The 13,837-nt window shown below is 34.5% G+C and overlaps 1 protein-coding gene across 4 annotated transcripts in view; it reads right to left on the bottom strand.

Moving 5' to 3' along the window:
• Nucleotides 1–5,238: 5,238 nt before the first annotated feature.
• Nucleotides 5,239–13,837, bottom strand: part of vib (phosphatidylinositol transfer protein vib) — a 117,831-nt gene continuing 109,232 nt past the window's right edge. For all 4 annotated transcript variants that reach the window (XM_069827978.1, XM_069827980.1, XM_069827981.1 and 1 more), the window contains 2 exons: nucleotides 12,005–12,095; nucleotides 5,239–8,887 (listed from right to left, as the gene is read on the bottom strand). In XM_069827978.1, the coding sequence (XP_069684079.1) occupies nucleotides 8,840–8,887; nucleotides 12,005–12,095 (139 nt within the window). In that variant the 3' untranslated portion in view covers nucleotides 5,239–8,839. The remainder of the gene's footprint in view (nucleotides 8,888–12,004; nucleotides 12,096–13,837) is intronic.

The following is a 13,837-nucleotide window of genomic DNA, read 5'->3' as shown; positions in this document are numbered from 1 at the left end:
AGAGATAATTATTTTAATAAAAGACAGGAAGCAAATCGTACACTTAGGAATAATAAAAGAGAGACTATTTGAAGGAAAAACTGAATGAGGTAGAAACAAATAGTAAAAATAAAAACATTACAGATTTATATAAGGGCATAAAGGAATTCAAGAATGAATATCAGGCAAGGGTAAACGTGATCAAGGATCAGAATGGTGACTTGCTTGCAGGCTCTCATTCAATCCTGAACCATTGGAAAAACTATTTTGGGCAACTACTAAATATACATAGGCCAAATAGAAATGATTGGGACAAAATTGAAATACAAACTGCTGAGCCATTTATACCCGAACCCACACTTTCTGAAGTCGAAATTGTGATAGAAAATCTGAAAAAGTACAAGTCTCCAGGTATCGATCAAATTCCAGCAGAATTAGTGAAGACTAATGATGTTATTACATATGGATTTGGCAAAACAGGAACAAGTAGGTACATAAACACATACAACATATTTCCGTGTATACAGTTGCAAATTCAGGAAATTTTAGGGATAGGACAGCAATCCTGAATGCACACAATGTTTCTAGTAAGTCACAAATGTTGTTGTTGTTGTTTTCTAATGCCAGGCATTTGACAATAAAGTCATTTGACCTCTTGCACTCCAATATTTTTTAAAGATATTATCATGACCAGCCACTGAAGCACAGATTTTGAGGTGCTCCGAATCTATTTCTTGGTTTGAGTTGCACAATGGGCAGTTAGGGGACTGATATATTCCAATTCTATGCAGGTGTTTGGCCAAACAATCATGGCCTGTTGCCAATCTAAATGCAGCTACAGACGATTTTCGTGGTAAATCGGGAATTAACTGTGGATTTTGATGCAGAGACTTCCATTTTTTCCCTTGAGATAGTAAGTCACAAATTATAAACAATATATTTGCATTAAAAATTAGTTAGCAAGACAAAAAAAATGGAATGATTTTACTGCCCCACATTTAAACTTCAATTAGTTACACAAATGAAGAAAAGCACATGCACATTTCTCAATATTAAATTAACACGTCCATTATATGTTTACTGTGGAATTCGTATCTGTAGACACAGTCACACTCAAACTTGACATTTTAAAAACTGTATATTCAAAGAACTGAAAAAATTAAAATTCCCATCCAACCAGGAACTCATGTATTAAGATAAGGATAATCTACAATTGTTTTAACTGAAACTATATATAACAAAGAGTTTGATATCTCATATAATTAAATGCAGTTAAAATATGTGGAATTTAGTAACTTAAAAAATGTTAATAGAAAAGTTTTTTGTTGGTTATTTAACAACACTGTATCAACTACTCCGTTATTTAGCGTCAATGAGATTGGTGACAGTGAGATGGTATTTGGCGAAATGAGGTCGAGGATTCCCCATAGATTACCTGACATTTGCGTCACGGTTGCGGAAAATCTCGGAAAAACCCAACTACGTAATCAGTCAAATAGAGATTTTAACCCATGCTCGAGCACAACTCCGGATCAGCAGGCAAGCACTTCAGCTGACTGATTAATAGAAAAGTTGATTTACATAAACAAAAATTGTTTATCATATGTGGTAAAAAAAAAACTTAAAATTGGGGTGACACATTCATAATAATATTCCTAGAAACCTATAATTATTTAAATCTTGAAAAGAGAGAATAAAATAAGTTCTCCGAAGTAAGTTAACATAGGAAAAAGAAACATTTCACGAAACTTTGAGCTAGCGCACACGTTAAGACTTAACTGTCGGCCGACTGTCCTGTCATTGTTGTGTGAAGCTTGTAGCTCATAAACGACATGACAGTACAGTCTGTGAGCATGCGTACATATACTTTGTTCACTTTAGTTCCACATTCTTCTATGTTCACCGAGTACGAAAGTTAGCATTGTTACAAGATGAGAATATCGAAAAACTCTCTGCTCTATATAACAAAAAATTAATGTTGTCTATTTTAATTGGTTTAATTTACGCGCTTTACCAACTGCTATGGCTATCTAGCGTGAAATGAAGATGTAATGCCATTGAAATGAATCCAAGGTCCAGCACCGAAAGTTACCCAGCATTTACTCTTAATGGGTTGAGGGAAAACCACTTGAAGAACCTCAACCAGATAACTGTCCACCTGAATGGTTATGTCGCATCTCGGTTTACCCACTCGTTTCTGCTGGTCCCTTTGTAAAGGCTTGTGGGAGAGAGGGAGACGAATGCTAATTGTTTTTGTTTACGTCTGCTATGGGTCTACATTAGCGTTTCTCAAACTATGGTCCGCGGACCACCTGTGGTCCTCGAGGTCTGCACTTGAGGTCCTTCAAAAAAGACAGAAGAAAAAATAAAATTCAAACGAATTGCGTATTGCACTATAGCTGAAAATCTCAGAGATTGGAAATTATACATGGCAATCGCTTTCACTTTTTCTCCCAGTACTGACATTTTATGAAATTTATTACCCTACCCGTCTATTGACTTCCCACTCTACTCTCAGTAACAAAAGAGGGATTTAAAGCACTATGAACGTGGTGTTTCTCGCCATCTTTTCCCTGCACTTCTGGTGCTGCATTTGTAACCCAGCCAGGGACCACCCGAATTCATTATAGAGGACCAAAGTACCGAACCATTTCATGTATTTATGACTTTAAATCTTTCTGATGTGGTATACGCTAGTAGTTGTCTATGTCTCTGTTAAATAGTGCCCATTATACATAACGAAAAACTGGCTTCGATCCAGATCTTTGAAAGAAGGAATGTGATGATATGCTTCATTTAGGCTCTGCTAATAGTTCAGAAGCTGTGTGTGAAGATATTAATATCAATGATTCTAGTGCCATTAAAGAAATATCTAGTCATTCAAATATAGATCTAGAACAACTGTGTAAGAATCGACAGGCTCATTCATCTCACTAATGTGAGTACCAACATTTATTTATTTTTTTTTAGTTAAGTTAAAGATTATCAAAACTCTAATAGCCTTGAATTATAAAAAAAAAAAAAAAAACGAAAATGAATTTTCTTCTATTAACATTAATTAATCAATTAGAATTTAAAATACAAGTATACTGGTATTAAAATATGCTACAAAAATTATAAATTTACTTTCGAAGGGAACAAGAGTAAGGTGGTCCGCAGAACTGTTCTGACTTAAAAAAGTGGTCCCCACTTCAAAAAAGTTTGAGAACCGCTAGTCTACATCATCTTGAACTACTCACTCTACTTTGCCAGAGTGCAGGCTGCACTTACTAGAGTTATTGCAGTCGACATGATGTTGCCGAATGTTTCACAAAAACATAACGATTTTCTCTAAAATGGTGAATGTTATTAGAAAAGTATTTAGATTTTTGAAATGTCTCCTCAAGATCTTTCATTTTGGTGTATTGTTTATCTTCCATTTAGCTTGTGTTATAACTTCATACATAGAGAGAACGCAAGCTGAATAGTTTCCCGCTCCTAGGGTTCAGATTTAACATCATTTCCTCTGTCCCCGACTTTCATTTCCACGTTCAAGTTAATTTATACACGTTTTCAGTTTTATGACAAAAATACACATACATATTTTCTTCATATTTCAGGATTTATATCATATCAACAAATATTTTAAATAGTGCCTATAAAGTTACGGAAATGCTGAAAATGATATGTTTCTGAAATTTCAATTTTTCCACACACCTTTCTAGAACATTCTGACATAGTTTCAGCCCAGTTAAAATGGTCAACAATGGGTGTAGATGTTTCCATGTTTGTAGAGAGGTTTGCATTTCTCCTGTTATTGCTGATAAATGTATTTATAGGCCTATGGAAACCAGAAAAGGGTTTGAGAAAACAAGTGTGGCATGTGTCACACCATTATATAGGCTAATGGTATGCATAATTTCAGCATGAAGATTAAGAATACAACATATTTTACGAAGTTAAATTTAAATTAAATTAATTGAAAGATGTCAAAGACACTGAAACTCCGATATATATGTACAGTCAACTATGGATATAGTGAACTCGGTTATAGTGAACATTTGGCTATAGTGAACCTAAATTTTTGGTCCTGACTCGCATATATTAAAAAGTACATTAATATTTCCATATATAGTGAACCCTCGCTTTGGTTATAGTGAATCTTAAAAATTGAAGTTCCACGTTGTATCGTGACAAATTCTTATTTGAATTCACACCTTCTGTATAAAATTGAAAGAATGTGTTGAGAACAACAATCTAAGTTTCTTATTCCTTAGTCAAAGGACAAAAGTACGATTAGTGATTCTTAGACAATGAGCTGTACTGTAAATCCAGGCAACGCATGATGACCTTGCCTCACTCCACTGTCGAAGTGTTGCCATTCTGTTCTCTACTGTTATTTCTAATCTTCCACCGTCAAAGGGTTGCCTTTTGTTCTCATAAACATTTCAATTATGACTGATAGCATCCAAACAACGGAAAATGAAATTGCCTTCTTTTATTAAGAGGGGACGGACTTTAGTGTATGTCCAGAGCATAAATGAAGGTAAGATTCCGATGGCTTTCAAACTCCATCAACCCCCTCCTGGTTTCCATTAAGTGACCCGGGAAATTCCAAGGCTGAGTATGCAGTTTGTCATTTCTACCTGATCAGTCTGTTTCTAGTGTTCTAACAGTGAATGTACTGTATAAAAATGTCGAAGTGTACAGTGTTTTCTTTGGAAGATAAGAGGAATATTATAAGTGACATTGAACATGGTCTTTAGCAAGTGGACGTGGATCTACAGCATAGTTTAAGTAAATCAGTTATGAGTAACAGTATACAGTGTAATCCATTTCACAAAAATGAAATATTTTAATTACTGTATAGTATTTTATTTTCTTGTTCACAATTTCATTCATTCCTATCATTTAAGGTTAGGGAAGAGACACTTCGGATTTAGTGAACCTCGGATATAGTGAACAAAATATGCTGGTCCGCAGAGGTTCACTATAACCGAAGTTGACTGTATATTAAAAAAAAAAGAAACGAACAAGTCATATTTGTTACTTTTTTAGATCATATGTGCAAGCATATTTCTACATTTTTAGATCACAGAAATCCAGGTTCTACTCATTATTTCATGCTTAATATAAACCTGTAAGCACAATGATTTAAAAATGTAAAACTCAATCGAAAGAATATGTGAAAATCCTGCATAATCCTTTCTTAAGGTTGCATTCAAGAGTACTGGGAAATTGGCTGAAAAGGTTCGTCGCGTGAAGAAAAAGAGACAACTATTAAACATCGTTCTATCATCTCCAAATTTACTAGCACAGAAATCCTATTTACTTTTATAATAATATTAATAATAATTAATAACGCTGTTCAATAAATCATTCCTCTTTATACATATCAATAATTAATAATTCATTGTTTCCCTTGGATTGACACATCAAACATCTACCAATCCACAAGGGACGTATAGTGTTTATACTCTCGTGCCTTACACTGCTATTTAATTATCTTCTAATGTATATACACGTGCAAATAATTACACCAATTAATTAAACATTAATTGGCTTCACTACATACATCGTATTTATTCCCATGTTCATTGAGAGGTCATAATTTTATTATTGTATCAGTTGAAATGCTAGTTTTTGACACACTGACTAGTTCAATGCTAATTGTTCAGATTTCCAATCTTCAAAACTTAGCTGCTTGAACCGCTGGTATAAATAAATCTCACCATCATGGAATGATCAAATTTGCTTCATTTCTTATCTTACATTAAAGAAGCTAAGGGTTAAGAAAAATATTCATGCATGGATAGAACCCATAACAACAGTTGTGTTCGAACCTAGAATACAGGTAATGCTGCAGATTTCACAAGAATACAGCTACACAGAATTTTTAAGCAGCAAAGACTGAATTATGTAACTACAGCACTTCTTAAGAGCTTTCAAGTCACACAAATATGAATGCACATGTAGTACAACTCGAGCTAAACAAACTGTATGAGACAGCTTTAAAATAATTTTACATTTCTTTTTTTTTTTTAATCATTATTATTATGATGCTGAACATGATCATATATTTTACATCAATATCAAAACAGCCACAATAATTTAAGGGAAGACGAGAAAGTCCCAGTATTTACCATGATAATCATCCATAAACACACACATTAATGAAATCTCCTTTACGAATTTAATTTCTTAATAAATTTTTGTGTTTATAGCATTTTATTATGGTTATACTTATTTCGTCTTTCTGTATCATATTACAACAGCAAAATTACATCATAATGAAACTCTGTAAGGTCATTACACTATATCCCATTCCTCGGAGTTCTTCCCCCTTCCTTGTGGCTTATTAGTATTTTTCAGAATTCTAAATATCAAAACTACAAAACTTCAATTTCAGTTAACTGTATTATGGGGTTCTTTAAGTAGAATTTTGTCAGTATCTGTCATCTCTCATCATATTGTCATCACTTGAGAAGAGTATGGTTAAATGAAGCATTGACGCAAATATTTTGTGTCTTTGTGGAATGATTTTTCTTGACTGACTTCCAGTGGTTCCTTGCCTATCAAGTAACGCCTTGATTAGGAAAGGAAGCCGCACTACAATATTTAATATTCACACACTTTCTGCACACTTTTTTAACTATTGCATAAATATAGTTTTGGTAATGTTACTGGAAAAAGAAAGAAGAAAATAATACCAAACATTTTTGCTTCTATAGTACAAGTTATACACAAACACTTCTAAAACATCAATAGAAGAAATTATTGTACAATATTATTTTGCTTGTTTTTATTTCTTTTGTTATATCATAAAATAACTGACAGTCAACAAACAAGTTCCCCCCTTTGGCTAATCCTATTTTTACCCGTGCAATGCATTCTTTTTTTTTTCTATTTCCAACTCTTTATCTAAATAAAAAAATTGCACCAACTGCTGATATTTATTTCAGCTAACGTCTATTTCATTTGCTATTCTCTCTTTATTTTTAACTGCATGCATACTGCATTGAACTCGGAAATAAATTAATGACACCCAATATCCACATTAATATTGAAGACATGAGAATCTATTTTATGTTTTACTAACTGTTTCATTTATTCAGGGTAATAGGTTTATTGAACCACAATGGGAGAATACAGTATACTTATGTGTCCAATGCACAGGTCACTAATACTTCGACTGTAACTTAATAAATCACAGAATAATAGAAGAATAAATCAGAAAACAAAATACGGAAAAAAAAAAAAATCAAAATTAATAATACTTACATACCGAGTTCTTTGTGCAGCAAAGGGACGCAAAGTCTAGAGTGAATGTCCAATGTTTTATAATGCATCTCATTGTACAAATGATTATCACCGCCCGCAGTATTGTTCAAAAAGTCAATGATTAAGAAATAAACATACTTGAAAGGAGACAGAAAAGAGATAAAAAAAAAAGAAACTAAATTTATTGCAAGGCAGAAGCAGACAGAAGCTATATAACTGATATGCCAGGGATCAAATAGCTATGTTCTCTGGTCATGACACTATTTCCAAAGTGATAGATGGAAATAAAACTGTAAGTTACTTAATTACAAATTAAACAAGCATGAAGAATATTAAAATAAGTGAAGAAAATACTGAGTTATCGTTTTGGAGTATTCATTACATCTGTTTATGAATAATGTAATTATCAACATTTATTTATTACCAATGTTGTTCAATAAATAAGTACTAGCTGTGGAATAGTGTCGAACCAACAATAATACTGTAATAGGGAGACAGCTCTCACTTTGGAATACACTGACTATGCTGGTGATATTACTCTCGACACTAAAGTGCTGGCCCCTTTTCGTCTTTAAGTGATAGGCTCAGTTTACAACTTGAATTCTTCGTACATAAACTGACATGGAAAACATGAAAAGCATTTTTCTCTTCTAAAACCGGCCTCATACATTAAATGGGCCACTACAGGTACAAATGTACACGAGACTTGTAAAACATAGAAATGTCATCTAAAACATGAATGACAAAGGGTAGTGATTTCATTATGATTATGAAATAAGATCTCTCAGGTGCAGTCTAATAAAACTCCTCTCTCCTCACGGGGTTTATAGAGTTATTGCTACAAGGTCATGGAATCATGAGAGATTAAAAAAAATAACAATTATACTTCAATAACATGATATATATGTAATATTTTCTATATAAATTTATAACTAGTGAAAACAAAGTACAAAGCAATCATTTCATAATTACATATTTTATGGAACTTGTGAAAATATGTATCTGTCACAAATTTTCTGGTATTCACTGCCAACTATGAAAATATATTACAAAATCTCACTATAAGCTAAGAATTTTGAATAGTGATTTCGATGCTGGTGAAGTATCTCCCAATAAAATGATGATGTCGAAACAATGCCAATGTCTATTTCTGCCTTGAAGAAAATAAAGAAAAAAAAAAAAAAGGCAAATCAATATTAAAGAAAGAACCCAACAAAATTATATACAAAAAATTCGCATCACTTTTGTGACCTAACACTCAAAATCCAGTCAAAAGTAAAGAAACATACATGCAAAAAAAATAATAATACACATCTCCCAATGAACATGCACAGCTCAATTGACAGTAAGGAAATAATTTCCTTGCCAAAACGTGATCCAGCACAAGTGAGGAACGTAATTAAACTTTAAATAATTTTTAAAAAATTAAAAGGGGGACACTTATAATGCAATGGATGTATAAGGATTTTTATTTATTCTCTTTTAAACCAAGTCATTTATAGTATCCCCTAGCAACAAACGCCAAGGCGTGTGATGCGAGCGATGGATTACTGGCTGGCGAAGGGCAGGTGGGGAGCAGGGGACAGAATGAACTTCCTATTCACTCTGCCTCAGCCTTCATGCCACGGACCTCACCAACATTGCGTTGCTGTAACACAGAAATACAATCTTCAATACACACATAAAACCTAGCCAGATCTTTCAGATTAAGGTCACAATAATAAGGATATCCTGAACTAGCACCAACAGACATAGATAGCGCACGTGTACTTTGAGGGATGCGCTTTGCATGTGCATTTGTTTTCCGGTATTTAAACATTGAGGATTTACGTGGTATATATTAGTACATTAAATACTCTTAAAAACAACTCAAAATGCCAAATTTTTGGTGGGTTCCTGTATGTAAAAACCAGGGAAAGCCTTTTGTCTTCATTCAGGTCCCGAAATATTCTGAATATATGTTTTAAACCTTAAAAAGTAACTAATTAAATTGTGCCTCGAAAGTGCTAGCTATTAATAGTACATTATGCAACGAGCCTATAATGATAGTAATTAAGACGCGAGTATGTTTATGAAACGAGCACAAGCGAGTTTCATCATTTTCATATGACGTCTTAATTACTATTATAGGCAAGTTTCATACGACTTTTTATGCTCGACCATATTTCTAACTGGAAATTATTCATAAGTATTCATGTTATTCTTACCTGACTGGGGAGTAGAACTGACCTTGTGCAATATCTCGTGAACTGTGAGATGTGCGCAGAATCGAAAGTATTGATTTTTTCCGAGGAACAAATGTCATTGACCTTGATATAATCTAGAGAGTAAAATGAACATTAATCTTGATATAACCTTGAAATTGATTTAGACATTGAAAAATGAGATGACAAATTGAATTTATTTGAATATTATTTACAATTAACGCTAATTAATATAGTAACAGAACATAACCTTCTGCGACAGTATTGGATTTCCAGCCTTCGTGATGTTTCGCTAGTTGTCTTTCGATTGCATATCCGAGAATAATCGATACTTGCGCTTTCATATTGCTACAATGGTGTTTTCTGATTGATGGAACACCTGAACTTTAATGAATAGGTGTACTTTAATGAGGTCCATTAAAGGGCTGTTACCAGGTGTATAATTACTACATTTCGGCATGGTCGAGCATAAACAAAAATAACTACTTCAAGTAAGGAATTGCTGGCTACAGTTTCATTTTGGAAGAGGGAAAAGAAAAATTAATAGAAGCATATGCAACCTCGACAGCAAGCTGTGTTAGTTTAGATTATATTCAGTACTTCTAGGACTCTCCGAAGTTTACGCCTGCAGTAAACTCTTGATTAACTGGGATGTTTATTGTCGAGGACAATCCATAGTGAAATCCATTTCGTGAATAATTTTTTTAATATGCTGTATACTGATTATTAAAACCATATATTTACTTCAAATTTTCAAAATCATCCTACATAGTATTCAAAACTTAACCTACAAAACACAGGAATAATAGTGATACTGTGATCATGTTATATCATCTTATCTAACATTGCATTTGATCTTTCTGCAACTAGAGAAAAGAATACGAGGAATTCAATCTCCATAGCTCCTTCCCTATAAAAAAACACATTGGTGGCTGCATATCTAGTTTTTAGTGTACGGTACTTACAATACTAATGATCAAAGAGGCAATATTCACCTTCGACAAAGTTCCTATTTTATTTATTTTTATTCGTGCACCTCGTTCTCAAAGTTCTCATTTAGGTTAATAAATATTCAGTTTACTCGTATTTATGTATATATTCTGCATATTGCAGATTTCCTCATTCATCTCTTAAGGGGAATCGCTCAGCAGGGGCGAATGCTGGTCACAAAAGTTAGGCTTGCTCTTTTATTGATGGGGGAAGATGGGAGAATATAATTCATCTGGTTTGCAGACTTTTCGTGTCTTGTAATAGACAATGTTAAAGTATTTAAATTGTCAAAGCCACTTTTACACCATACATCGTTATCTGTAGAAAATAACAAACACAGCCAACAAAACAGTTTATTCAGTTTTTTCGACCCTGCCAACCAATGCGTATTGTTGTATTGAGATGCACTGAACGAGCGCACATATTCTCTATTTTTCTCCTTATGCTGTCTTTTTAAATCTGGGAGCCCTGGACATTGCCTGCCGTTCTTTATAATGTCAGTCTTCTCTTGAATAGTCCTCCAGGAAAATGGATTTGCTAATAAAGTTTCAATAACACACATTTCCGAACTCATTGCAACACTTCAAATTAACGTTTAAGAACTAATAATACATGCAGCAGCTAACATATGCATTCCGCTCATAAAATTACATTCCACTCGCAAATCACAGCACATTCACTGGTAAAAACTGCTGCCAATCAGTGTTGCGAACTCGATTCTTAAACATCCGTTGTGGAGCCTTTCAGAAACTGCTAAATTGCTATACTGTTAATGTAAAATTATATTATTTTGCCGCTGTGAGTGCTAAAAATACCCGCTAAATCCCTAGATCAGCAATACAAGTTTCATAAATTTTACCCGCTAAACTAACGCTGAAAAACGCTAGATCTAGTGGGAAAACTGCTGAATTGGCAACACTGCTGCTATCTGTGTAACGTTAAATAGTCGGTGTAGCTCTCGGACCAGAGCTTCATACAGCATATAACAGAAGCATGTGCGACTGGGATGGATTAGGAGGAAGGCACTTGCGCACGCATCATATTCTCGCTGTTTCTACGTCTTTCCTGTAGCTCCGAGAAACGAGCAAGAGTTGCGATCTTGCAGTGTGCAACCTGCGGATGGTATTATGCCTAGACATTATTACAAAAATCAAAAGAAATTTTAATGTACGTAATCCCATTTTGAGAAATACACATTCTACGAAAATATTGGGCTTGCGCAGCAAGCATAGCATGCCCGGAGAAATCGCCCCTGTCGCTCAGTATTATACAAGTTTACGCTATTATTTATTGTAAAATAAACTAAATTAAATTATGAGGTAAGAAAATACTGAATTATATTAAATTATACTAAGTTATACAAAATAATTATAAATATAATTTTGACAGACACAAAAAACCAACAAGTGGGAGAACGCAATCAACTATAGCATATATGACATAATATAGCCTACATGTTGGGCTGGATGGAACGCTCCTGCCATCTAATGGTAAAACTTGGCATAAGACATCCCTATGAAATCTTTACCATGTGTTGTGGTATTCTCAACTTAGCTCTGTCCTTAACTCACCTGATCCAATTCTTCTTTTGTTTTATCTTCAATGGCTCGGATGTCCTCCATGGTGAGACCGTGCCAGCGGTCCATCCAGCAAAACACCTGCCTATATGACAAATACAAAATTGCTACAGCAAGATTTAATACAAGTTTTGCCCTGTCTTTTTCCTTTATGTCAGATAATGGGCAAAAAGTTATGAAGGCAATAAAAAAAGTTGAACATCATATACAGTAGCGTGCAAATTAATCCGAACATGACATATTTTTACATTTTCTGTCATTGTTGGCCTCACAGCTGCTCATACTGCTTCAATTGACATCTGTATTACGTGTAATTCCATTGTTGAAGGTCTGTCGTTATTATTTTTTTTATAATATGTGACATTTTGCCTATCGTTTTGTACTTATAAGCATTTCAGTTATGTTGGAAACTTAATACTGCAATCCTGTGTACATTTTGTCGTCTTCACAAATGGATACAACTCCACGAAAACGGTCTAAAATTATAACATTAGCAGAGCATTCGTCTATGACACAGAGGCAAATTGCTGCAGAATGTCACATCGGTTTGGCTACTGTTAATTCGATCATAAAACGATACAGGGACACTGGATCCATCACACCCCATAAGAAAGGAAACTGTGGCCGGAAAAGGAAGACTTCACCTGCAGATGATCATTTAATTGTCAGGAAAAGTAAATTAAATCCTAGACTAACTGCTGTCGACTTAACCCGCGAGTTAATGGCTACCACTGGGGCGAATATTCACGTCACAAAAGTGCGGCGTAGGCTTTTGGAAGCTGGACGAAGGGCTCGTAAGCCTATTAAGAAGCAACTGCTAACCCCTGTTATGTGCAAAAAACACTTAACGTGGGCAAAATTACATCAACACTGGACAGTGAATGACTGGAAGAATGTACTTTTTTCCGATGAGTCTCATTTCGAGGTCCACGGCCACCATGTTTCTTACGTACGGAAAGGATCCGAAAAAGTAACAGCAGCTCATCTCCAACAAGCATCCAAATAACCCCCTAAAGTAATGTTTTGGGGTTGTTTCACACATGAAGGGCCTGGAGCATTAATACCTATCAAGGGAATGATGAATTCTGACAAATATATTCACTTATTGGAAACCATAATCGTACCCCAGCTGCAAAAATCATTTCCGGATGGCAGAGGTGTGTTCCAACAAGACCTGGCACCATGCCATACGTCTTGAAAAACTACAGAATTCTTCAACAAGAAGAATATTCAGGTACTCCCCTGGCCACGCAACTCACCCGACATCAACCCCATTGAGAACTTGTGGTCAATTTGCAAAAGAAGAATGCAAAAAATGGATTGTTCTACAAAGGAGAAGATGATTTCTGCCCTTATTGGTGTATGGTTTCACGATGAAGAAATGAATAATATTTGTGGGAAATTAGTGGAATCCATGCCAAATCGTCTCAGAGCTGTTATTAGGAACAAGGGAGGCCACATAGATTACTGAGGTATGTCTTAGATCCTTTTTTTTATCCCGTTTGAGTGTTTTTGCATAAGTAATTACATTGTTCGGATTAATTTGCACGCTACTGTACTTAAACTACTACTGGTTAGCATTTCAGTGGAATAACATTCTGCTTATGAATTAAACATCTGTGGAAAAACATGATGTGTTACACCATATTTGGATACCATGTGAGTCACAGATAGTTTACTCTAGGATTTCGTGATATCACAGCACAGCAGTGATTAAGGTCAGGGTAAAATAGTGAATGGCAATGTAAAGAGGAAAGTTCAGAATTTTGTAACATACCTCACAAATGCTCAATATGGCCGCCACCCATGATATGACAATGTCTATTC

This window comes from Periplaneta americana, chromosome 6, assembly GCF_040183065.1.
Source record: "Periplaneta americana isolate PAMFEO1 chromosome 6, P.americana_PAMFEO1_priV1, whole genome shotgun sequence".
Lineage (NCBI taxonomy): Eukaryota > Metazoa > Arthropoda > Insecta > Blattodea > Blattidae > Periplaneta > Periplaneta americana.
Note: the sequence above shows the minus strand (reverse complement) of the source record. Positions and strands in the feature narration are given on the sequence as shown.